Source organism: Salvelinus alpinus, chromosome 20, assembly GCF_045679555.1.
Source record: "Salvelinus alpinus chromosome 20, SLU_Salpinus.1, whole genome shotgun sequence".
Classification (NCBI taxonomy): Eukaryota; Metazoa; Chordata; class Actinopteri; order Salmoniformes; family Salmonidae; genus Salvelinus; species Salvelinus alpinus.
The window spans coordinates 51152031-51179482 of record NC_092105.1 but is presented as its reverse complement, the minus strand read 5'-3'; the positions used below and the strand labels follow the sequence as shown (position 1 = coordinate 51179482).

The following is a 27452-nucleotide window of genomic DNA, read 5'->3' as shown; positions in this document are numbered from 1 at the left end:
GGCTAGCAGGCAGCTCACTCGGTCTCAGCCTAGGCTAATTATTTGCTGGAAACTGTGTAATTTTTCCTCCCATCACTAGCGTAACTCATCAACACCAAACATAACATTACAATGTAACCCAACCCAGGTGTAGGCCTACCTTAGAAGTAAGCTATGTTATTAGACTAGTAGTATAGCCTTCTGTGTTACAGTTCCAACTTAGTGAGAAGTGTGTGCGGTGCGTGTTGGGGATGCTGTGTGTGTGTGGGGATGCTGAGAAGTGTTTGGATATGTGTGTGTATTCGTGGGGGTGATGTGTGAATTCTGCGTGTGTGGGGTGTGTGTGTGTGTATGCAGGTGGCACGGCACAAGTTTGGGCGTATTATTTGGCACTCTAGGCCTAATCAGTTAGGCTACTGAATACAACATAACTGTGATGTTGAAAGTTAGAAGCATTCAGGTAATGTTCGATTGAACTTCAGAATGGGCAAAACGAGTGACCTAAGTGAATTTAAGCGAGATAGGATCGTCGGTGCCAGGTGCGCCAGTTCCAGTATCTCAAAAACGGCCGGCCTCCTGGGCTTTTCACGCACGACAGTCTCTAGGCTTTACCGAGAATGGTGCAGAGGAAAAAAATCCAGTCAGAGGCAGTACTGTGGAGGAAAACCGCTCTTTAATGAAAGGTCGAAGGAAAATGGCAAGAATCGAGGCAAGCTAACAGGCGGGCCAAAAAACAACAACTTCTAGACCACCTTTACTTCACACAGAGACGCGTACAAAGCTCTCCCTCGCCCTCCATTTGGAAAATCGGACCATAATTCTATCCTCCTGCTTACAAGCAAAAATTAAAGCAGGAAGCACCAGTGACTCGGTCTATAAAAAGTGGTCAGATGAAGCAGATGCTAAACTACAGCACTGTTTTGCTAGCACAGACTGGAATATGTTCCGGGATTCTTCCGATGGCATTGAGGAGTACACCACATCAGTCACTGGTTTTATCAATAAGTGCATTGAGGACGTCATTCCTACAGTGACTGTACGTACATACCCCAACCAGAAGCCATGGATTACAGGCAACATTCGCACTGAACTAAAGGGTACAGCTGGTGCTTTCAAGGAGTGGGACTCTAACCCGGAAGCTCATAAGAAATCCCGCTATACCCGCTGACGAACCATCAAACAGGCAAAGCGTCAATACAGGACTAAGAACGAATCGTACTACACCGGCTCCGACGCTCGTAGGATGTGGCAGGGCTTGCAAACTATTACAGACTACAAAGGGAAGCACACCCGAGAGCTGCCCAGTGACACAAGCCTACCACAGGAGCTAAATTACTTCTATGCTCGCTTCGAAGCAAGTAACACTGAAACAAGCATGAGAGCATCAGTTGTTCCGGATGACTGTGTGATCACGCTCGCCGTAGCCGATGTGAGTAAGACCTTAAAACAGGTTAACATTCACAAGGCAAGAGGTACTGGCCAAGTCCTTCCCCCTGCACCCATGCCTGCGCACCCCCAATGAGGAGTTGCGGTTCGCTGTGCCTGCTACCCACACGCAACGCCCACTCCAATAGTCTGCAAGTGGTGTTGGTGGAGGTCATCGCCACCAAAGTGTTGAAGCCCCCGGTGGAGGTACTCAGTGAACCTGACTACATCAACCGCATGCTGCTGTCTCAGCTGGAGCACCACGAAGGCCTACACCTACGAGACCATAAAGGAATACTACCTGTTCTTCCAGAGGTTGGGGAAAGGGCACTGGATGAGGGCAGCAAAGGGATCAACGAGCAAGCCAGCTACAATGCCATCAAGCTGCACAAGCTCTACAACAAATTGGAATGTAAATGCCAGGCCCTGGGCTCTATCCAAAAAAACTCCAAGCCCAATAAACAGGACATGCATAAGCTGAAAGAGATAGGGGCAATGGAGAACGAGCACAGCGACTTGCAACTGCACATTTCCCTGACTGTCTGGGGTTGTGAGAAACTGTGGTACTGGAGGGCCCACATCACTGGGGCTGAGGAGAAGCGGGAGCAGATGACATGCTACTTCATCAAATGTGAGCCTCCTGCAAAGCGACTCCTTCCAGAACAGTCAGTTTAACATAGCAGGTGACCTTTCCCTTTCTTGAAAAAATGTCCAGCTGCCTTCCATCAATAAACTGCCATTCCGTTGAACAAACGTTCCTTGAGCAGTCTAAAAACAAGCCCAATGCCCCTTTGGAGAAAATGCTGACTGACATGCAGATGTGTCAGAGTGAGGAGCTCTATTCCTTCCACAGCCCCTGTCCAGAGCACTTGAAGGTCATGGACTTCCTAAAAATGTACTCCTCCTTCCTGGCCACTATTCTGGAGAGTGTCCCTTGAGACTTCTTCTCTCACAGAGAGGAGACCGAGGATAACCGTGACTATGAGGATGAGACGGACAGGAATAGGGACGGCCTGGCAGAACTCTGCTTCATGCTCATAGGGGAGATCTTTAAACTCAGAGGCATCTTCAAGTGGGTTCGAAAAAACACTCATTGGACTAGTTCAAGTCGCAATTGGAAAAAACAGTAACAAGCAGATAAGAGACACTATCAACTGGGTACTCAGTGAGAAGATGCTTGTGCACTACATCAACAGGGACACCTTCTGGTCCAACGAAAAGCGAGCCATCCACAACAATGTTAGGACAGATGCTGAACATCAGGAGACCAAAGAGAGAGCCTAACAGAAGCTACTCAACAACATCGCAGGCACACTACAGAACTACGTGGGACAGCAGAATGCCAGATATGGAAGCATCAAGGTCTTCAACGCACTTCAGGAGACAAGTGCCAACAAGAATCTACTTTGCATCCTCCTGGAGATGTTCCTTACAGAGCTGTGTCCAGAGCTCAATAGGGAGATGGAGATCGGAGTCATGTCACTGCAAGAAAGCATCCCCATTCTTGGTGGGATTATTGACAGTGTTGTTATTGCAAAGTTGTTTTGACTATTTAGAAACAATACAAATGTAGCTTCAAAGGGCCTCCCGAGCAGAGCAGCGGTCTAAGGCACTGCATTGCAGTGCTTAAGGCGTCACTACAGACCCGGATTCGATACCAGGCTGTGTCACAGCTGGCCGTGACCGGGAGACCTATGAGGCGGCGCACAATTGGTTAGGGAGGGTTTGGCCGGCCGGGATGTCCTTGTCCACTCACGCTGTAGCGAATCCTTCTGGGAGACTGGGCGCCTGCAAGCTGACTTCGGTAGCCAGTTGTGCGACGTTTCCCTGACACATTGGTGTGGCTGGCTTCCGGGTTAAGCAAGCAGTGTGTCAAGAAACAGTGTGGCGACGCAGGGTCGTGTTTTGGAGGACACATGGCTCCCGAGTCCGTACGGGAGTTGCAGAGACGGGGACAAGACTAACTACCAATTGTGGAGAAAAAGGGATAAAAGTAGCAAAAAAATACATGTAGCTTCAAAGAGTGCTAGGCTGGATCAATGTAGTTCTTGAAAAAAAACCTTACTCACCTTAGGGACCTTTGACTAGATACAGCAGTAAAAAAACAATAGAACTTACTTCACAGACAACATTTACCACATCTCACCTTGGGTACTGATGTAGCCACAGGGCCGATGTAGGCCAGGATGAGGGGGAGCAGCATAGAGAACAGACTGGAAGAGCTTAGCAGCTCAGGGATGTCCTCCGCTGCAGACAAGAGCACAGGTTTGAATTATACGGACATACAGAGCCTTCGGAAAGTATTCAGAAACCTCGACTTCCTCCACATTTTGTTAGGTTGCAGCCTTACTCAAAAATTTATGAAATAGTTTATTTCCCTAATCAATCTTGCACAAAACTACTTTTTAGAAATGTTGGCTGATTAATAAAAAAGTGAAATATAACATTTACATAAGTATTCAGACACTTTACTCAGTACTTTGTTGAAGCACCTTTTGCAGCGATTACAGCCTTCAGTCTTCTTGGGTATGACGCTACAAGCTTGGCACAACTGTATTTGGGGAGTTTATCCCATTCTTCTCTGCAGATCCTCTCAAGCTCTGTCAGGTTGGATGGGGAGCGTTGTTGCTGCACAGCTAATTTCCTGTCTCTCTAGCGATGTTAAATCAGGTTCAAGTCCGGGCTCTGGCACTCAAGGACATTCAGAGACTTATCCCCAAACCACTCCTGTGTTGTCTTGGCTGTGTGCTTAGTGTCGTTGTCCTGTTGGAAAGTGAACCATTGCCCCAGTCGGAGGTCCTGAGTGGTCTGGAACATATTTTCATCAAGGATCTCTCTGTACTTTGTTCCGTTCATCTTTGCCTGCCGCTGAAAAACATCCTCACAGCATGACGTTACCGCCACCATGCTTCACCGTAGGGATGGTACCAGGTTTCCCTCCAGACGTGACACTTGGCATTCAGGCCAAAGAGTTCAATCTTGATTTCAAGAGAATCTTGACCAGAGAATCTTGTTTCTCATGGTCAGTGTCTTTAGGTGACTTTTGGCAAACCAAGCGGGCTGTCAAGTTCATTTTACTGAGGAGTGGCTTTCGTCTGGCCACTCTACAATAAAGGCCACATTGGTGGAGTGCTGCAAAGATGGTTGTCCTTCTGGAAGGTTCTCCCATCTCCACAGAGGAACCATAGCTCTGTCAGAGTGACCATCGGGTTCTTGGTCACCTCCCTGACCAAGGCTCTTATCCCGATTGCTCAGTTTGACCAGGTGGCCAGGAAGAGTCTTGGTGGCTCCAAACTTCTTCCATTTAAAATTGATTGAGGCCACTGTGTTCTTGGGGACCATCAAAGCTGCAGAAATGTTTTGGTACCCTTCTCCAGACCTTTGCCTCGACACAATCCTGTCATCTAGGAGCACTACAGGCAATTCATTCAACCTCAAGCTTGGTTTTTGCTCTGACATGCACTGTCAACTGTCAGACCTTATATAGACAGGTGTGTGCCTTTCCAAATCATGTCCAATCAATAGAATTTTACACAGGTGGACTCGAATCAAGTTGTAGATACATTTTAAGGATGATCAATGGAAACGGGGTGCACCTGAGCTCAATTTCAAGTCTCATAGCAAAGGGTCTGAATACATATAAGGTGTTTCTTTTGTTTATTTTTCATACAATTGCATAAAGTATTGTATTAAGTTTACATTGCTGCGGAAATAGTTTTTATTTAAATCCATTTTAGAATAAGGCTGTAACGTAACAAAATGTGGAAAAAGTCAAGGGCTCTGAATACTTTCCGAAGGAACTGTATAGGGCTGGTTTTCTTTTTAAAAGGTTTTAACCATTATTTATACAGGGAATCCCAGTTGAGACCAGGCTCTCTTTTTAAATCGTGCCCTGTGTTACAACAATCAACAACACAAACAGTTCAAACAGATAAAATTACATACAGAGCAGAAACTATTAGATTTTGCAAGTGCAGTCCACAATGAATGTCCTGTATTAAAGTCTTAAAGTGACCTAATGATACCAGGACATCCAGCTCTTATAGATCTTGGAATGAAGAACAATAACTTAAAGCAGGTTTGCCCAACTCAAAGGAGAAATGCGGAACATCAAAGTAGTATACTTTGGGAGTGTGTCGGATCATCACTAAATCTACAGGATATAAATGAAGTGAGGTAGTCCGGGAGTTTTAGGAGAACGGCTTTTTAAACAAATAAGAGCAAATGCTGAGCCCTTTCTGGACCCAGATTAAATGTGCACTGTACAGAAGTAGCTCTTCCATTTTCTGGTTGCTAAAATTCAAATAGTTTTCCTAATTTCAGATTATGTGACAAAACAAGCAATGTACAGTATTCATTTAGAGAATCATTGTACCATTTAAACGTCTATGTGGATTTGGTAGGGTCGCCCAAAAAGTTACATATTGCAGCTTTACGCATATCCTTGGTCAAGAATGTTTTGGCATGGAGATTCTACATTCAGCATGCTTTTTAGTCCAGGAGTATTTGTATTTATTAAGAATGCCCATTAGTTCTTCCTGGGGTCCAGCAACATTAAAACTTCTTCGTGATCCATGTCCCGTCCACGGGACGGTTGAGCTAACGTAGGCCAATGCGATTAGCATGAGGTTGTAAGTAACAAGAACATTTCCCAGGACATAGACATTTCTGATATTGGCAGAAAGATTAATAACAAGAATTTAAGCTAACTGCACTGTCCAATTTACAGTAGCTATTACAGTGAAATAATACCATGCTACTGTTTGAGGACAGTGCACAATTTCGAAAATAAAAAAAATATTGATACCCTGCGTGGCATCAACTGTGCCACAAAACCATACTGAAGTGGTAAAGTTGATATCCATGTTTATAAACACAGGGTTGCTACAGTTATTATATGTGGTGATCATTATTATTTTGTTAATTTTATGAAGGAGGAGGGTAGTGTTTTTTTTTTACAACCCCTCGAGTTCGACCCCCCTCTAGTAAATTTGGAACTGTCCCTTCCTGTTTAATATTAAGGACTGTGAAACAAGTGTCTAAGTACGATTTATAGGAATTCAACATTTGTTTTTTAGTATTATGTGCCTGTTATAGAAGTGTTGGAATTGATTTCATGAAATGTATTTGTTGTTTTCAGAACTAATGCCACTCTTTACAAGTACTGTTTTTGATTCAGACAAATGCTCAGAATTCTTTGGGAAAATATTGCAATCATAAAAGCTTAAATGTAGCTCTGCACCTACTTCTCTTTCTTATCATTACTGTTTGTTTACAGGACAGTTGATATTTTTGATGTTCCTACTGAGAAACAATTGTACTATAAAACACAATCACACATTCCCATTTTAAATGTAACATTTATTTAACTAGGCAAGTCAGTTAAGAACAAATTCTTATTTACAAGGACGGCCTACCAGGGAACAGTGGGTTAACTGCCTTATTCAGGGGTAGAATAACAGATTTTTACCTTGTCAGCGGTGGGATTCAATCCAGTAACCTTTTGATTACTGGCCCAGCGCTCTAACCACTAGGCTACCTGCCGTCCCCATATAGGGGAGTTGTGACTCTTTTTCTAAAACATATGGTATTGAAAAGGAATGAATGCATTTTCAATGTAAATAAAATCTTTCCAAAATAATACCCATTGTCCTACACATTTTCCCAGACATTTAAATAAATGTAATGTGTTCCATCATGTCTGTTAAATTTCTCTTTCCCTCATTTGTAAAAGCCCATATTCCTGCAGCCGGGCCTCATAGACTACACGTAACATAGTAAACAAAAATCAGAGACACTCAAATTAGTGTATATTATGTTTGGTATGGTTACAAAAGACAGGTTACTTCAGGCAAAAATGAATGGCGTGTGGGCATGTAGCACAAACATCTACATAGCAACCCAAAGGTTGGGTGTTTGAATCTTATCACGGACAACTTTAGCATTTGTGACCCATTTCAGGAAACTAGGCGTATGTCGCGGCTGGCCCTTGGATGTACACAGAGAGCTAATATAATAATATGCATGTCAATCTCTCCTGGCTCAAAGTGGAAGAGCGATTGACTTGTACTTATGAGAGGTATTGACATGTTGAATGCACCGAGCTGTCTGTCTAAACTACTGGCACACAGCTCGGACACCCATGCATACCCCAACTAGACATGCCACCAGAGGTCTCTTCACAGTCCCCAAATCCAGGACAGACTATGGGAGGCGCACAGTACTACATAGAGCCATGACTACATGGAACTCTATTCCACATCAAGTAACTGACGCAAGCAGTAAAAATAGATTTAAAAAACAGATTTAAAAAAACACATTATGGAACAGCGGAGACTGTGAAGCAACACAAACATTGGCAGACACATGCATACAAACACACACACAATAACATACGTACAATTCATACACATGGATTGGATTTAGTAATGTAGATATGTGGTAGTGCTGGAGTAGGGGCCTGAGTGCACACAGTGTTTCGTGAAATCTGTGACTGTATTGTAATGTTTTTAAAATTGTATAAACTGCCTTAATTTTTCTGGACCACAGGAAGAGTAGCTGCTGCTTTGGCAATAGCTAATGGGGATCCACAATAAATACAAATTGTATCGAATTGCGTTTTTTGGCAGAAATGGAGCAACCAGCTCTAAATGTGGCTCGTCATCGAAAACACTCACTAACTTTTACAGGTGCACAACAGAGCATCCTTTCGGGCTGTATCACAGCCTTGTACGGAAACTGCACAGCCCACAACCGCCGGGTTCTCCAGAGGGTTGTGCGGTTTGCACAACGCATCACCAAGGGCAAACTACCTGCCCTCCAGGACACCTACAACACCCGATGTCAGAGGAAGGCAAAAAAGATCATCAAGGACAATAACCACCGAGCCACTGCCTGTTCACCCCGCTATCATCCAGAAGGCGAGGTCAGTACAAGCTGAGAGACTGAAAAACAATCCAAATTTAACCCGGCAAGTCAGTTAAGAACAAATTCTTATTTACAATGACGGCCTACCCCGGCCAAACCCGGATCACAGTGGGCCAATTGTGCACCGCCCTATTCGAACCAGGGACTGTAAAAACGCCTCTTGCACTGAGATGCAGTGCCTTAGACCGCTGCTGAAGCATTATGGCAACTCAGCGACACAATGGTAGGGATTCACTTTTTTGGGATAGGGGGCAGCATTTTCACTTTTGGATGAATAGCGTGCCCAGAGTGAACTGCCTCCTACTCTGTCCCAGATGCTAATATATGCATATTATTATTACTATTGGATAGAAAACACTGAAGTTTCTAAAACTGTTTGAATGATGTCTGTGAGTATAACAGAACTCATATGGCAGGCAAAAACCTGAGAAAAATCCAACCAGGAAGTGGGATATCTGAGGTTGGTCGATTTTCAACTCTTTGCCTATCAAATATACAGTGTCTATGGGGTCATATTGCACTTCCTAAGGCTTCCACTAGATGTCAACAGTCTTTAGAACCTTGTTTGATGCTTCTACTGTAAAGGAGGGGGGAATGAGAGGGGAATGAGTCAGTGGTCTGGCAGAGTGCCATGAGCTGACCATGCATGTTCACGTGAGAGTTAGCTTGAGTTCCATTGCATTTCTGAAGACAAAGGAATTCTCCGGTTGGAACATTATTGAAGATTTATGATAAAAACATCCTAAAGATTGATTCTATACTTCGTTTTGACATTTTTCTACGAACTGTAATATAACTTGCGATCGCGCATTGAGCATTTGGATTACTGGGCTAAACGCGCAAACAAAAAGGAGGTATTAGGACATACATTATGGACGTTATCGAACAATCAAACATTTATTGTGGAACTGGGATTCCTGGGAGTGCATTCTGATGAAGTTCATCAAAGGTAAGTTAATGTTTCTAATGCTATTTCTGACTTCTGTTGACTCCGCAACATTGCAGGTATATGTTTGGCTTGTTTTGGTCTCTGAGCGCCGTACTCAGATTATTGCATGGTTTCCTTTTTCCGTAAAGCTTTTTTGAAATCTGACAAAGCGGTTGCATTAAGGAGAAGTATCGCTATAATTCTGTGCATAATACTTGTATCTTTTATCAAAGTTTATTATGAGTATTTCTGTAAATTGATGTGGCTCTGTGCAAATTCACGGGATGTTTTGGAGGCAAATCCAAATGTAAGCAGATTTTTGGATACAAATATGAACTTGATCGAACAAAACATACATGTATTGTGTAACATGTTGTCCCGGGAGTGTCATATGATGAAGATTATCAAAGGTTAGTGATTAACTTTTGCTCTATTTCTGTTTTTTGTGACCCCTCTCTTTGGCTGGAAAATGGCTGTGTTTTTTGTTACTAGGCGCTGACCTAACATAATCGCATGGTATGCTTTCGTCGTAAAGCCTTTTTGAATCGGACACTGTGGTGGGATTAACAACAAGTTTCTCTTTAAAATTGTGTATAATACTTGTATGTTTGAGGAATTTTAATTATGAGATATCTGTTTGAATTTGGCGCCCTACACGTTCACTGGCTGTTGTCAAATCGATACCGTTAACGGGATTTCCGCCGTAAGAAGTTAATGTTAGATTCCTCACTTCCAAGGCAGTTAAAGTCAATGAAATAATCACTTATCATAATCTTGATGTGATTGGCCTGACTGAAACATGGCTTAAGCCTGATTAATTTACTGTGTTAAATGAGGCCTCACCTCCTGGTTACACTAGTAACCATATCCCCCGCGCATCACGCAAAGGCGGAGGTGTTGATAGCAAATTTAAATTTACACAAACGTCTTTTGAGCTTCTAGTCATGAAATCTATGCAGCCTACTCAATCACTTTTTATAGCTACTGTTTACAGGCCTCCTGGGCCATATACAGCGTTCCTCACTGAGATCCCTGAATTCCTATCGGACCTTGTAGTCATAGCAGATAATAGTCTAATTTCTGGTGACTTTAATATTCACATAGAAAAGTCCACAAACCCACTCCAAAAGGCATCATCGACTCAGTGGGTTTTGTCCAACATGTCTCCGGACCTACTCACTGCCACAGTCATACTCTGGACCTAGTTTTGTCCCGTGGAATAAATGTGGTGGTGTTTTTCCTCATAATCCTGGACTATCGGACCACCATTTTTTACGTTTGCAATCGCAACAAATAATCTGCTCAGACCCCAACCAAGGAGCATCAAAAGTCGTGCTATAAATTCTCAGACAGCCCAAAGATTCCTTGATGCCCTTCCAGACTCCCTCTGCCTACCCAAGGATGTCAGAGAACAATAATCAGTTAACCACCTAACTGAGGAACTCAATTTAACATTGCACAATACCCTAGATGCAGTTGCACCCCTAAAAACATTTGTCATTTGAAACTAGCTCCCTGGAATACAGAAAATACCTGAGCTCTGAAGCAAGCTTCCAGAAAATTGTAACGGAAATGGCGCCACACCAAACTGGAAGTCTTCCGACTAGCTTGGAAAGACAGTATCGTGCAGTATCGAAGAGCCCTCACTGCTGCTCGATCATCCTATTTTTCCAACTTAATTGAGGAAAATAAGAACAATCCGAAATTTTATTTTGATACTGTTGCAAAGCTAACTAAAAAGCAGCATTCCCCAAGAGAGGATGGCTTTCACTTCTGCAGTAATAAATTCATGAACTTCTTTGAGGAAAAGATCATGATCATTAGAAAGCAAATTACGGACTCCTCTTTAAATCTGCGTATTCCTCCAAAGCTCAGTTGTCCTGAGTCTGCACAACTCTGCCAGGACCTAGGATCAAGGGAGACACTCAAGTATTTTAGTACTATATCTCTTGACACATTGATGAAAAGAAGCATGGCCTCTAAAACTTCAAGCTGCATACTGGACCCTATTCAAACTAAACTACTGAAAAAGCTGCTTCCTGTGCTTGGCCCTCCTATGTTGAACATAATAAACGGCTCTCTATCCACCGGATGTGCACCAAACTCACTAAAAGTGGCAGTAATAAAACCTCTCTTGAAAAAGCCACACCTTGACCCACAAAATATAAAAAACTATCGGCCTATATCGAATCTCCCATTCCTCTCAAAAATGTTAGACAAAGCTGTTGTGCAGCAACTCACTGCCTTCCTGAAGACAAACAACGTATACGAAATGCTTCAGTCTGGTTTTAGACTCCATCATAGCACTGAGACTAAAAGGTTGTTTACCACCGGTGCAAAGGCGTCAGACCGAGACTCTGCATCTGTCCTCGTGCTCTTCACCTTAGTGCTGCTTTTGATATAGAGATTGGAAACCCAAATTGGTCTACACGGACAAGTTCTGGCCTGGTTTAGATCTTATCTGTCAGAAAGATATCAGTTCGTCTCTGTGAATGGTGTGTCCTCTGACAAATCAACTGTAAATTTCGGTGTTCCTCAAGGTTCCGTTTTAGGACCACTATTGTTTTCACTATATATTTTACCTCTTGGGGATGTCATTCGAAAACATAATGTTAACTTTCACTGCTATGCAGATGACACACAGCTGTACATTTCAATGAAACATGGTGAAGCCCCAAAATTGCCTGTGTTTCAGACATAAGTAAATGTATGGTGGATGGCTGCAAACATTCTACTTTTAAACTCGGACAAAACAGAGATGCTTGTTCTAGGTCCCAAGAAACAAAGAGATCTTCTGTTGAATCTGACAATTAATCTTGATGGTTGTAAGTCTCAAATAAAACTGTGAAGGACCTCGGCGTTACTCTAAACCCTGAGCTCTCTTTTGACGAACATATCAAGACTGTTTCAAGGACAGCTTTTTTCCATTTATGTAACATTGCAAAAACCTGAAATGTTCTGTCCAAAATTGAAGCAGAAAAATGAATCCATGCTTTTGTTACTTCTAGGTCAGACTACTACAATGCTTTACTTTCCGGCTACCCGGATAAATCACTAAATAAACTTCAGTTAGTGATAAGTACAGCTGCTAGAATCCTGACTAGAACCAAGAAATGTGATCATATTACTCCAGTGCTAGCTTCCCCACACTGGCTTCCTGTTAAGGCAAGGGCTGATGTCAATGTTTTACTGCTGACCTACAAAGCATTACATGGGCTTGCTCCAACCCATCTTTCCGATTTGGTCCTGCCGTACATAACTACACGTACGCTACGGTCACAAGACACATGCCTCCTATTTGTCCCTAGAATTTCTAAGCAAACAGCTGGAGGCAGGGCTTCCTCCTATAGAGCTCCATTTTTATGGAATGGTCTGCCTACCCATGTGAGAGACGCAGACTCGGTCTCAACCTTTAAGTCTTTATTGAAGACTCATCTCTTCAGTAGGTCCTATAATTGAGTGTAGACTGGGCCAGGAGTGTGAAGGTGAACGGAAAGGCACTGGAGAAACGAACCGCTCTTGGTGTCTCTGCCTGGCCGGTTCCCCTCTCTCCACTGGGATTCTATGCCTCTAACCCTATTACAGGGGCTGAGTCACTGGCTTACTGGTGCTCTTCCATGCTGTCCCTAGGAGGGGTGCGTCACTTGAGTGGGTTGAGTCACTGCCGTGGTATTCCTGTCTGGGTTGGCAACCCCCCTTGGGTTGTGCCGTGTCGGAGATCTTTGTAAGCTACTCGGCCTCGTCTCAGGATAGTAAGTTGGTGGTTGAAGATATCGCTCTAGTGGTGTGGGTACTGTGCTTTGGCAAAGTGGGTGGGGTTATATCTTTCCTGTTTGGCCCTGTCCGGGGGTATCATCGGATGGGGCCACAGTGTCTCCCGACCCCTCCTGTCTCAGCCTCCAGTATTTATGCTACAGTAGTTTATGTGTCGGGGGGCTAGGATCAGTCTGTTATATCTGGAGTATTTCTCCTGTCTTATCCTTTGTCCTGTGTGAATTTAAGTATGCTCTCTCTTATTCTCTCTTTCTTTCTCTCTCTCGGAGGACCTGAGCCCTAGGACCATGCCTCAGGACTACCTGGCATGATTACTCCTTGTTGTCCCCAGTCCACCTGGCCGTGCTGCTGCTCCAGTTTCAACTGTTCTGCCTGCAGCTATGGAACCCTGACCTGTTCACTGTGATTACTATTATTTGACCATGCTGGTCATTTAGGAACATTTGAACATCTTGGCCATGTTCTGTTATAATCTCCACACGGCACAGCCAGAAGGGGACTGGCCACCCCTCATAGCCTGGTTCCTCTCTAGGTTTCTTCCTAGGTTTTGGCCTTTCTAGGGAGTTTTTCCTAGCCACCGTCCTTCTACACCTGCATTGCTTGCTGTTTGGGTTTTAGGCTGGGTTTCTGTACAGCACTTTGATATATCAGCTGATGTAAGAAGGGCTATATAAATCAATTTGATTTGATTTATGGTAGAGAAATGAACATTAAATTCTCTGACAACAGCTCTGGTGAACATTCCTGCAGTCAGCACGCCAATTGCACGCTCCCTCAAAACTGTAGAAATCTGGGGCATTGTGTTGTGTGCCAAAACTGCACATTTAAAGTGGCCTTGCTTTGTTCCCAGCACAAGGTGCACCTGTGTAATGACCATGCTATTTAAAAAAAATCAGCTTCCTGATATGCCACACCAGTAAGGTGTCAAAAATTATTAGGGAAAAAAAAGAAATGCTCACTAACAGGGATGTAAACAAATTTGAGCACAAAATTGAAGAGAAATAAGCTTTTTGTGTGTATGGAACAATTCTGGGGTCTTTTATTTCAGCTAATAAACCCAACACTTTATATGTTGCATTCATATTTCTATTCAGTAGAATTTTTAATTCTGTTTTATTTGACTAAACATTGAATTTGGCCTTACTGTTATTAGCCCATAGAAACACATTGAAAAACATTCTTACTTGGCAAAACAGACAAATCTAAAGGAAAAACAAAAAAATTAATCTTAAAGAAGTTTGTTTTGAAGTGTCTGTCCTATATCTGAGAAATATCAGAATGTTCAGGAAATTGTAGCCCAAATAGGTCAGATGCTACAGACGTTTTCTTGAGAATACCAACCTTCCACCGCAGATGGCCGACGACAGTGCAAAAAATGGATCTCTAGCTTAAACAGATATTATTGGATATTATTGTTATTATGCTAATTTCATTTCCACGCAGGACCTATTTATAACATGACAGAAATGTCCAGTTGATCAACTACTGGCCATGTTAGCTAGATAGGCTAGTTAGGCTAACCAGCTACCGAAATCTTATGCAGTTATCATGGGCAGATTACATTCCCAGGGGCCTCAAGCCCCAGGTGGCCCCCACTGATTTTTACAAATATCTCTCCGCCAACAAGAAGGGTGTGAACAGTTTGGGGTCGCATGGAAGGATGGGGTCTGTTACAATGCCGATAAATGACAACATCCATCCGGATATTTGCCATCTAGGACACTTGTGTGACCGGACCTTCTCAAATAATAGTTGAGTACCCCTGGTTTAGATGGAATAGGAACTGCTGGAAGCGCGTCATCCATTCGTATTTGTAATATGATCCCTCTGAAAATAGACTCAACAATATTTTTTCTGATTGTCCTGTCTTAAGTCACTTAATATGAAAATAACGTTGACAGGTTTTGCCTCATTCACAGAGAGCTCCCAGTTCTTACCATCCACAGCGAACGCCCTGTGAAGGAGATCTTTGGCAGCTCTGACCACTGCACTGACCACTGAGAGAGCCCTGCTGCAGTTCTTGTCCTCTTCATTGGCTTTGCTCAGCAGCTGGGACTGCAGATCCCCGTCATACTCACTCCTACGGGCAAAGACACACACGCCCATGTGTTAGCCCTAGCAATGGTTGTTAGCATTGGGAATGACATGAATCTCAAATTAACTTTAAATGATGTCTTCTGGGAGTGTGGCAACCTGGATATGTCACTCATGTAATGAAAGTGTGTGTGTGTGTGTGTGTGTACCTGTAGTACAGTATCTGTGGTATCTGTCCTCTGGTCTGGTTGGTCCCGTTGCTGCTCAGGCTACAGGTGCTGAAGGTGAAGGCCATGCCGTCAGAACACTGAACCGTGGTCATCCCTCCGTCCCCATTGGCTGTTCGGCTACCATAGTTACGCAGGCGGACAGCGTATTTCACACCCTCCTGTAGAATGTATACAAAAGTCAGTCAGATGAGGACAGAGAGACGGGAGGACAAACACGATATGTGGTTTTCATATCATGAGTGACATTGAGTCATGCTATAAAAAAACCAAAAGAAGGATGGATGGATACATGCTAGGGTTTAATTCCAGTAACCGGTATCCCGGGACTTCCCAACCAAGCTCTTTCCTGTTTCCTGAGAATAGTAATGACAGGTACCATGGACCATTATTATAAAATGTTCACGCCGCACTAATGCAAAGAAACAAAATATGAACATGCAAATAGCTGCATGAACCGGACTAATCAACTCTCGGGCTTTATTAATTAATTAGACCAGTCATCACAACGCTAACAGTCTACCGTATTTGGCCTACTCAATGTAAAGTCCCCACTTACAAAAGATATAGGTAGTGTTACGTTCACACAAGACCAACTCAAAATGTCGCTCACAAGAAAGGGAACTAACTAACATTGACAACCAAAAACAAAACAGCAAGGGGTTCAAAAGGCACCCATGTGGGTGCCCACTGAAAGTTGGCAAAGCCACTAGTAAGGGGTTCTAAAACACACCCACCAGGGATGCCCACTAGATTTGCCTCTAAAAAGACAAAACTAGCTGGCAAGTAATTTGTATGTTTGGCTAGCTAGCTAACGTTAGCTGGCTAGCTGTATTGATTCTAATGCCAACCAGTGTCCTTTGACACCGGTGTCCTTTGACACTGAGGATGGAGAAAAGGCAAAAGCAAGAAGACAGAGGTGTGCAGTGATGAGGATTGAAAGAAGGACAAAGTTACAAGGATGCTCTTGAATTATTATTGAAATGTGGTGTGGTTTCTGGCGCCACCTGACTGCCGTAGCATCAACCAAGTGGGTGCTTCATTTTGGTAGTAGTTGCAGAAAAATGTGGGCCAACAAATTTCCGACAAATCAGCCAGTTACCAACCCTTAGCAAACTTTTGGAAAAAATTGTGTTTGACCAGATACAATGCTATTTTACAGTAAACAAATTGACAACAGACAATCAGCACGCTTATAGGGAAGGACATTCAACAAGCACAGCACTTACAAATGAATGATGATTGGCTGAGAGAAATCGATGATAAAAAGATTGGGGGGGCTTGTTTTGTTAGACTTCAGCGCGACTTTTGACATTATCGATCATATTCTGCTGCTGGAAAAACGTATGTGTTATGGCTTTACACCCCCTGCTATATTGTGAATAAAGAGTTACTGGTCTAAAAGAACACAGAGGGTGTTCTTTAACTTCTTTGGGGTAGGGGGCAGTATTTTCACGTCCGGATGAAAAGAGTGCCCAGAGTAAACTGCCTGCTACTCAGGCCCAGATGCCAGGATATGCATATTATTCGTAGATTTGGAAAGAAAACACTCTGAAGTTTCTAAAACTGTTTGAATGATATCTGTGAGTATAACAGAACTCATATGGCAGGCAAAAACCTGAGAAAAAATCCAACCAGGAAGTGGGAAATCTGAGGTTTGCAGTTTTTCAACTCTTTGCTGATCCAAGATACAGTGAAAATGGGGTCATTTTGCACTTCCTAAGGCTTCCACTAGATGTCAACAGTCTTTAGAACCTTGTTTGAGGCTTCTACTGTGATGTGTGGGCGAATGAGAGGGGATTGAGTAAGGTCTCTCCCAGAGTGCCATGAGCTGACCACGCGCGTTCACGTGAGAGTTAGCTTGCGTTCCATTGCATTTCTGAAGACATAGGAATTCTCCGGTTGGAACATTATTGAAGATTTATGTTAAAAACATCCTAAAGATTGATTCAATACATCGTTTGACATGTTTCTACGGACTGTAACGGAACTTTTTGACTTTTCGTATGTACCTAGTGATCGCGCCTCATGAAGTTGGATTAGTGGGCTAAATGCGCAAACAAAAAGGAGGTATTAGGAGATAAATGATGGACTTCATCGAACAAAACAAACATTTATTGTGGAACTGGGATTCCTGGGAGTGCATTCTGATGAAGATCATCAAATGTAAGTGAATATTTCTAATGTTATTTCTGGCTTCTGTTGACTCCACAACATGGCGGATATCTGTATGGCTTGATTTTGTGTCTGAGCGCTGTACTCAGATTATTGCATGGTGTGCTTTTTCCGTAAAGTTTTTTTGTAATCTTACACAGCGGTTGCATTAAGGAGAAGTGGATCTAAAATTCCATGCATAACAGTTGGATCTTTTAGCAATGTTTATTATGAGTATTTCTGTAAATTGATGTGGCTCTCTGCAAAATCACCGGATGTTTTGGAACTACTGAACATAACGCGCCAATGTAAACTGAGATTTTTGGATATAAATATGAACTTTATCGAACAAAACATACATGTATTGTGTAACATGAAGTCCTATGAGTGTCATCTGATGAAGATCATCAAAGGTTAGTGATTCATTTTATCTCTATATCTGCTTTTTGTGACTCCTCTCTTTGGCTGGAAAAATTGCTGTTTTTTTGTGACTAGGTACTGACCGAACATAATCGCATGGTATGCTTTTGTCTTAAAGCCTTTTTGAAATCGGACACTGTGGTGGGATTAACAAGTTTTACTTTAAAATGGTGTATAATACATGTATGTTTGAGGAATTTTAATTATGAGATTTCTGTTTTGAATTTGGCGCCCTGCACTTTCACTGGATGTTGGTCAGGTGGGACGTTAGCATCCCACGTACCCTAGAGAGGTTAATGGAAGCCTCTCCAACATAATTCAGGTAGAACCAGGAATTCCCCAGGGCAGCTGTCTAGGTCCCTTACTTTAACAAAATGACTGTTGCTTTAAGTAAAGCCAGTGTGTCAATGTATGCGGCTGACTCAACACTATACACGTCAGCTACTACTGCAACACTTAAAGAGCTGAAGTTAGTTTCAGAGTGGGTGGCAAGGGATAAATTCATCCTAAATATTTCTAAAACGAAAAGCACTGTATTTGGGACAAATCATTCATAAAACCCTAAATCTTGTAATAAATAATGTGGAAATTGAGTAAGTGGAGGTGACTAAACTGCTCGGAGTAACCCTGGACTGTAAACTGTCCTGGTCAAAACATATTGATACAACAGTAGCTAAGAAATGGAGAAGTCTGTCCATAATAAATTCATGCTCTACCAACAAGGCAGGTCCTACAGGCCCTAGTTTTGTCTCACCTGGACTACTGTTCAATCGTGTGGTCAGGTGCATTTTTGGGGGGCTGAAGTTCATAATTTTTTTTGAGAATGCCCCATTGAAATCACTTATAATTTATGTGTTGCCAACCTACGATCATGAACTACTCAAACCATATTTAGAACTTCCATTATTCAAAAACATAAAATACTGTCAACATGTTTTAAAATATTGTGACATGATATTTTGACCATATCGCCCAGCCCTATATTCAACCTAATGCATGCATACATCGGGGTATCCGTAAAACGGCACTTGCTGCCTTTTTGCCGCGAAAAAAATTAAATAAATAAACCGGTTGCCAGCCAAAATGACCGGGAGAAAACAAAATCCCATTGCAAAATAATGCTTTTTATTCATTGATGGGAAATACCAGTTGATGGAAATATATTTGACCGTCATGCTTATCGGTCTATAGGTTCATTTGCATAATTTAGTGGAATTAAATTAGGCTTGTGTGTATTTCCATTAGTCACTATTTATCTTATTTATCCAGTACAACTATCACATGTGCACAGCATTAAGAGTCTTATTTTAAGAGAACAACTCTAAAAGCAATCGCGTGTTAAACTGTTTAGGTACACAATTAAAAATAGCTACTATTTTTTTTTCTCAACTGGCAATCGAAGCATGCCTCCCATTCAAGTGCAGGCAACAGGCTACCACTTTACAATGTGAGCTGAAGGCAGTATGCATTTCATAAAATACTTAATTGTTTGAAACAACCTGTCCCTCAACGTGATCAAGACAAAGGACATGATTGTGGACTACAGGAAAAGGAGGACCGAGCACGCCCCCATTCTCATCGAAGGGGCTGCAGTGGAGCAGGTTGAGAGCTTCAAGTTCCTTGGCGTCCACATCACCAACAAACTATCATGGTCCAAACACACTAAGACAGTCGTGTCGAGGGCACGACAAAGCCTACTCCCCCTCAGGAGACTGAAAAGATTGGCCTGGGTCCTCAGATCCTCAAAAAGTTCTGGGATTTATCTCCTGCTCTATTGGTTTTCATATTAACTTTATTTCCTTGTCCAGAAGCCAAAGGCACAATCCTAGTCATATTAGCATCCCATCCTAGTTGTTTCATTTTGAGATAAGTTTCTCATCTCTGTCACATATCGAACCGCTATCAGGTCTGGACTATCACATCTGGACAAGAGGAATACATATGAAAGAATGCTGACAATTGCTCAGCATTCAACACCATAGTATCCTCCAAGCTCATCATTAAGCTTGAGGACCTGGGTCTGAACTCTGCCTGAACCCCGCCCTGTGCAACTGGGTCCTGGACTTCCTGACGGGCCGCACCCAGGAGGTGAAGGTAGGAAACAAAACCTCCACTTTGCTGATTCTCAACACTGGGGCCCCACAAGGGTGCGTGCTCAGCCCCCTCCTGTACTCCCTGTTCACCCATGACTGCGTGGCCATGCACGCCTCCAACTCAATCATCAAGTTTGCAGAGGACAGAACAGCTTGATTACCAACAATGACGAGACAGCCTACAGGCAGGTGGTGAGGGCTCTGGGAGTGTGGTGCCAGGAAAATAACTTTTCACTCAACGTCCACAAAACAAAGGAGATGATCGGGGACCTCAGGAAACAACAGAGGGAGCACCCCCCTCTCCACATTGACCGGACTGCAGCGGAGATGGTGGAAAGCTTCAAGTTCCTCGGTGTACACATCACTGACAAACTGAAATGGTCCACCCACACAGACAGTGTGGTGAAGGCGGCACAACAGCGCCTCTTCAACCTCAGGAGGCTGAATAAATTTGGCTTGCCACCTAAAACCCTCACAAAATTTTACAGATGCACGATTGAGCACATCCTGTCGGGCAATATCACCGCCTGGTACGGCAGCTGCACCGCCCGCAACCGCAGGGCTCTCCAGAGGGTGGAGCGGTCTGCCCAATGCTTCACCGGGGGCAAACTACCTGCCCTCCAGGACACCTACAGCACCCGATTTCACAGGAAGCGCAAAAATATTTAAGGACAACAACCACCCGAGCCACTGCCTGTTCACCCCGCTATCATCCAGAAGGCGAGGACAATACAGGTGCATCAAAGCTGGAACCGAGAGACTGAAAAACACCTATCTCAAGGCCATCACTAGCACATAGAGACTGCTGCCTATATACATAGACTTGTAATCACTGGCCACTTTAATAAATGGAACACTAGTCACTTTAATGATGTTTGCATATCTTGCATTACTCATCTCATATGTATATACTGTATTCTATACTATTGTACTGTATCTTAGTCTATGCCGCTCTGACATTGCTCGTCCATATATTTATATATTCCTTTACTAGATTTGTGTGTATTGGGTATTTGTTGTGGAATTCTTAGATATTTCTTTTTTAGATATCACTGTCGGAGCTAGAAACACAAGCATTTCACTACACCCGCGATGACATCTGCTAAACACGTGTATGTGACAAATAACATTGTATTTATAAAAAAAATAATGGTGTTTTCCCAGGTGCGCTGTTTAGAAAGCTGTTTTACCGCAAAATACATTTTGGCAAATGTTTGAAAATTATGTTTTATTGTCTGCTTCTTTCAGAGTTGCAAGATCTGTTAAGATGCAATACCATAAACTAAATGTGATTTCTGTCATTCTGAGCACCATTAACATGGGTGACCACCCTAATGGTTTATGCACCAAATGCATATGGATCCGGTCAATTTCTCAAATGGCCAGTGAATTAAAATCTTCCCGTCACGTTGTCCGGCGCCACATTTTCCTAATGGAAACCCTGGCATACATATGGTTAGATAGATGAATAGATATGTATGTATAGGGGAACATCATTTTAGTCCTGTGTACCTTGAGTGGCACGGCCTTGTCGAGGCGTATCTCGGCAATGTCGCTGGGGGAGTCATCGGTGCTGTAGGTTCCCTTGACCAGCTCCAGAGACGTCCACCTATGGGTGTGGGCCGAGTCCCCGGGGTGCTCTGTCTGGGCCTGGAGGGGAAGAAGAGGGGGAGAGGGGAAAGAGAGAAAGGAGAGACGTGGTGAGAAAGAAGAACCTGGGGAAGCTTAAACTCAAATATAAGGCAAGAACCAAAAGAGATGGTCAGTGGCTTTAGGAAAATGATTCGCAATGAATACCAACATACAAGTTGAAGACTGCCCTGAATTTAACTTGTTACTGCTGGATTATATACAAAGCATGTTTAAGATTGTGCTCGAGGACTACCTGAGCTAAATGTATCAACGACAAAAAATATAGAGATGAGAGAAAAAGTCTCCCTCAAATTTTATATTTATTTATTTCAAGGGAATTCCAGGTTAAATACAGGTGAATTTAATCGATGAAGTATATATAAAAAAAAGTTTAAAAAATACATTAGTTTTAATTTTAGTTCACGAAAATGTGACGATACGAGAATTAAACAGACTAATGTTCATTTAATTAGCTACAGTGCCTTCAGCAAGTATTCACACCCCTCGACTTGGAAATGGATGACATTTAAGATTTTGTCATCACTGGCCTACACACAACACCCCATAATGTCAAAGTGAAATTATGGTTTTCGAAATGCTTATAAATTAATAAAAAATTAAAAGCTGAAATGTCACGAGTCAATAAGTACTTAACCCCTTTGTTATGGCAAGCCTAAACAAGTTCAGGAGCACAAATTTGCTTAACAAGTCAAAAAATAAGTTTCACGGACTCACTGTGTGCAATAGTGTTTAACATGATTTTTGAATAACTACCACATATCTGTAACCCACACAAACAATTATCTGTAAGGTCACTCAGTCGAGCAGTGAATTTCAAACAGATTCAACCACAAAGACCAGGGAGATTTTCCAATGCCTCGCAAAGAAGGGAACCTATTGGTAGATAGGCAAAAAAAAAGAAAAAGCAGGCATTGAATATCCCTTTGAGAATGGTGAAGTTAATAATTACACTTTGTATGGTGTATCAATACACCCACAGTTGGCTTCCGGAGTGCCGCTGTGGTCTAAGGCACTGCATCGCAGTGCAAGCTGTACCACTAGAGATCCTGGTTCGAGTCCAGGATCTGTCGCAGCCGGCCGCGACCGGGAGACCCATGGGGCGGCGCACAATTGGTCCAGCCAGCGTTGTCTGGGTTAGGGGAGGGTTTGGCTTGCAGGGATGTTTTTGTCCCATTGCGCACTAGCGACTCCTGTGGCGGGCCGGGCGCAATGCACGCTGACACGGTCGCCAGGTGTACAGCGTTTCTTCCGACACATTGGTGCGGCTGGCTTCCAGGTTAAGCAGGCATTGTGTCAAGAAGCAGTGTGGCTTGGCTGGGTTGTGTTTCAGAGGACGCACAGCTCTCGACCTTCGCCATATTCGTCGCCAGACCCACTGGCTCCAGTTCATCTATAAGTCTATGCTAGGTAAAGCTCCGCCTTATCTCAGCTCACTGGTTACGATAACACCACCAACCCGTAGCACGCGCCCCAGCAAAGCCAACACCTCCTTTGGCCACCTTTCCTTCCAGTTCTCTGCTGCCAATGACTGGAACAAATTGCAAAAATCGCTGAAGCTGGAGACTTATATTTACCACACTAACTTTAAACATAAGCTATCTGAGCAGCTAACCGATCGCTGCAGCTGTAATTAGCCCATCTGTAAATAGCCCACCCAATCTACCTACCTCATCCCCATATTATTTTTATGTACTTTTCTGCTCTTTTGCACACCAGTATTTCTACTTGCACATCATCATCTGCTCATCTATCACTCCAGTGTTAATTTGATAAATTGTAATTACTCCGCTACTATGGCTTATTTATTGCCTTACCTCCTCACGCCATTTGCACACACTGTATATAGACATTTTTTTCCTATTGTGTTATTGACTGTACGCTTGTTTATTCCATGTGTAACTGTGTTGTTGTTTGTGTCGCACTTTGCTTTATCTTGGCCAGGTCGCAGTTGTAAATGAGAACTTGTTCTCAACAAGCCTACCTGGTTAAATAAAGGTTAAATAAATAAAAATAAACATTTTAAAAATGCATTGACTAAAATGACTGAGAAAAAAGATTGTTTGTACTTTTAGTTAACTGATAACAAAAACTAAGACAGATTAAATGGCTAAAATGTGACTATAAAAGGACAGACTAAAACTAAATCTAAAAAAGCTTCCAAAATTAATAAAAGGCATATATACGTGCTTCTACAACTGCATTGCTTGCTGTTTGGGGTTTTAGGCCGGGGTTCTGTACAGCACTTTGATATATCAGCTGATGTAAGAAGGGCTATATAAATAAATTTGATTTGAAATTTGATATATCAAACTCTTACGTCATCAGCAAGCACCTCCAACTCGTACTCATGGATGCCCCCGCCACCGTAGACACAGAAGCCCACCAGTACCACGCCAGGCTTGTCCACCGTCAGACAGATGGCATCTGGAGAGCCGTTGCCCGTGTTCCAGCTGCGGCCCTGGCTCATCTTGGCGAAGCGATTGGGAGTGGACTTCACAGAGTGAAGCGAGTTTAGACCGTCCACCTGGGTGAGACGAAGAGACAAGTGATTATGATGTATTTTATATCGTTTTTATATCGTCATGGTTAGGTCATGTAGTGGTTGTATAAGGAAGTTTTGTTAACGTCATTTTAGCAACCAGAAAAATATGTATTTATCTGGTTCTAATCCGACCTGACAATAACCAAATATTACCTCTTTCCCATGACATCTTGACCTTGTCATGAAAAATAGGTCTTTACCTGGTTGTAACAGAGATCAATTGGTTCTAAAAACATGTTAACAACCAGCAAATGATGCCATTAAGACTTAAATGTGCCAACTTTGTGTTATTCACTAGATCGCTACATAAGTCTACCAGGTGGTAGTACTGAGATGAATAAACATCAGCAGGGGCATTCCATTGCTATTGTACATGACAACGTATGAAGCAACCTCACCGACCATGACGTCGGCCAACATACTTCAGAAACAAAAACAACGAGGTTGGGCTGTGGCAGTTATGAAACTTTGGAAGATGTATTGGTCAGCCAAATTACTGCGGTCACCGTAATAACCATTTGAATAGCAAAGAAAAATAATATATATATTTAATTTTTAAGACGCACATTTTCTCCTCTCCTCCATTCCTCAATGCATTTGCTGCTGCTGTAGCAAGGGGGTGTTGCCTAGGCAACCTAAGACTTGTTTGCTACTATACAGCACTGAGCAACAAAGTTTCATGTCCATGTTACTGTAAGAGTCCATGTTACAGCAGAAACGCTCTCAACCGCTCAAATTCCCGGCCGTCCCATCTTCAGTCAGCTGTTCTTTCCACACAAGAAAATCCATAACCATCAGCTACACAGTTATATGTAATTGTGCCATCCCTACTACGAGGATGTCCTGATCTATGTGGCCAGAGATAGCCTGTCTGAGGTTGTTACACGGATATCCAGGGCCCGGTTGTATAAAACACAAAATGTGTTTCACTTAAGGAATCATTTTCCCTTACCTAAAGGTAATTGTTTAAGGGTGTTGCATAGAGGCTAGAGGTCGACCGATTCATCGGAATGGCCGATTAATTAGGGCCGATTTCAAGTTTTCATAACAATCAGAAATCGGTATTTTTGGGCGCCGATTTGTTGATTTTTAAAATAATTGTTTTTTTTATATACCTTTATTTAACTAGGCAAGTCAGTTAAGAACACATTCTTATTTTCATTGACGGCCTAGGAACGGTGGGTTGTTCAGGGGCAGAACGACAGATTTTCACCTTGTCAGCTCGGGGGATCCAACTAGTCCAACGCAATAACGACCTGCCTCTCTCTCGTTGCACTCCACAAGGAGACTGCCTGTTACGCGAATGCAGTAAGCCAAGGTAAGTTGCTAGCTAGCATTAAACTTATCTTATAAAAAAGTATCAATCATAACCACTAGTTAACTACACATGGTTGATGATGTTACTAGATATTATCTAGCGTGTCTTGCGTTGCATATAATCTGACTGAGCATACAAGCATACAAGTATCTAAGTATCTGACTGAGCGGTGGTAGGCAGAAGCAGGCGAGTAAACATTCATTCAAACAGCACTTTTGTGCGTTTTGCCAGCAGCTCTTCGTTGTGCGTCAAGCATTGAGCTGTTAATGACTTCAAGCCTATCAACTCCCGCGATGAGGCTGGTGTAACCGAAGTGAAATGGCTAGCTAGTTAGCGCGCGCTAATAGCGTTTCAAACGTCACTCGCTCTGAGCCTTCTAGTAGTTGTTCCCCTTGCTCTGCATGGGTAACGCTGCTTCGATGGTGGCTGTTGTCGTTGTGTTGCTGGTTCGAGCCCAGGGAGGAGCGAGGAGAGGGACGGAAGCTATACTGTTACACTCGCAATACTAAAGTGCCTTTAAGAACATCCAATAGTCAAAGGTTAATGAAATACAAATGGTATAGAGGGAAATAGTCCTATAATTCCTATAATAACTACAACCTAAAACTTCTTACCTGGGAATATTGAAGACTCATGTTAAAATGAACCACCAGCGTTCATATGTTCTCATGTTCTGAGCAAGACACTGAAACGTTAGCTTTCTTACATAGCACATATTGCACTTTTACTTTCTTCTCCAACACTTTGTTTTTGCATTATTTAAAACAAATTGAACATGTTTCATTATTTACTTGAGGCTAAATTGATTTTATTGATGTATTATATTAAGTTAAAATAAGTGTTCATTCAGTATTGTTGTAATTGTCATTATTACAAATAAATAAAATAAAAATCGTCCGATTAATCGGTATCGTCTTTTTTTGGTCCTCCAATAATCGGTATCGGCGTTGAAAAATCATAATCGGTTGACCTCTAATAGAGGCCCTCAAATATTCCCTTATGTAAGGGCATACTTAATGGGATTCACTGAATAAATGTCTTGTCAAAGAGACTGCATTTACTTTGAGATAGAACAAAATATAATTTCTACAATCAATACAGGATAACCAAATTGCTTCAGAAGATAATAAACTACATTTCATGTCGTTACTTTTCCCTCAAATTGTTTCTATTACTTTCTAGCACTTCAAGCTAGTTTACAGAGTAGCTCGCTAAGTAGAAAGCTAGCTTTGTCGCTAAGGATTGTGCATATTCCATTGTTTAGCTAAGTAGCTAGCTGGTGGTGTTTTCCTTTTTTAACCAGGGGAGATGAAAACAACAATCACCTCCACAAATGCTGTTTACATTGATATCCATACTGAATGAAGTAGTTAAGGGACCTCATGGGCACCCTTCACTTTTTCACTTCATTTAAGGGGGGAATTCACCTTAAAATGTTTTATGCAACTGACTTAAAGTTAAGGAAACTTTAAGGGAAAGGATAAGGGGAAAATGAACCAAGGTGTTTTATGCAACCGGGCCCAAGTCCCTATAGGGAGAACAGCAGTTTCCTTGACAACGTGAACAATGGATTTAGACCGACTGTGGCGGCTGGGGCTGTTGTCATGACAGCTGAACTGCAGAGTGCCAGAGTGATTGAGATTGAGTGTTGAGAATGCAGCCGGCAGCTGCAGGGTAGAGCGAAACAGACGGAAAAGTGGATGGACAGAGGGACAGACGTGTGGATGGACAGAGTGAGAGACGTCACTCCCCAAAGTGACTCAGCATCTTGTAAACAAGAAAAGTAATTCTGCATTTTTTTTAGCTTCCTCCATTTTGATTGAATAGTTTTCAACAAATATATTGATGCATACACTATATGTAGCTTAACATTTAAATGTTATGTATATTTGAAGAACATTTGATTTTATTAACCTTGAATATTATAATTGCTAACAAACCATACAGATTGAGGTAGGGAGGAATAGAATACACTGTA

General features: G+C 42.5%; 1 protein-coding gene and 1 pseudogene across 26 annotated transcripts in view; one reads left to right on the top strand and one right to left on the bottom strand.

The window, feature by feature from the left end:
* The window catches only part of LOC139547192 (E3 ubiquitin-protein ligase MYCBP2), a 313317-nt gene that overhangs the window by 100865 nt on the left and 185000 nt on the right, over positions 1–27452 (bottom strand). For all 26 annotated transcript variants that reach the window (XM_071356258.1, XM_071356266.1, XM_071356259.1 and 23 more), the window contains 5 exons: positions 23932–24138; positions 21474–21611; positions 15277–15455; positions 14971–15113; positions 3551–3651 (listed from right to left, as the gene is read on the bottom strand). In XM_071356258.1, coding sequence (XP_071212359.1) covers positions 3551–3651; positions 14971–15113; positions 15277–15455; positions 21474–21611; positions 23932–24138 — 768 coding nt within the window. The remainder of the gene's footprint in view (positions 1–3550; positions 3652–14970; positions 15114–15276; positions 15456–21473; positions 21612–23931; positions 24139–27452) is intronic.
* LOC139547253 (sorting nexin-25 pseudogene) lies at positions 1498–2952 on the top strand (annotated as a pseudogene).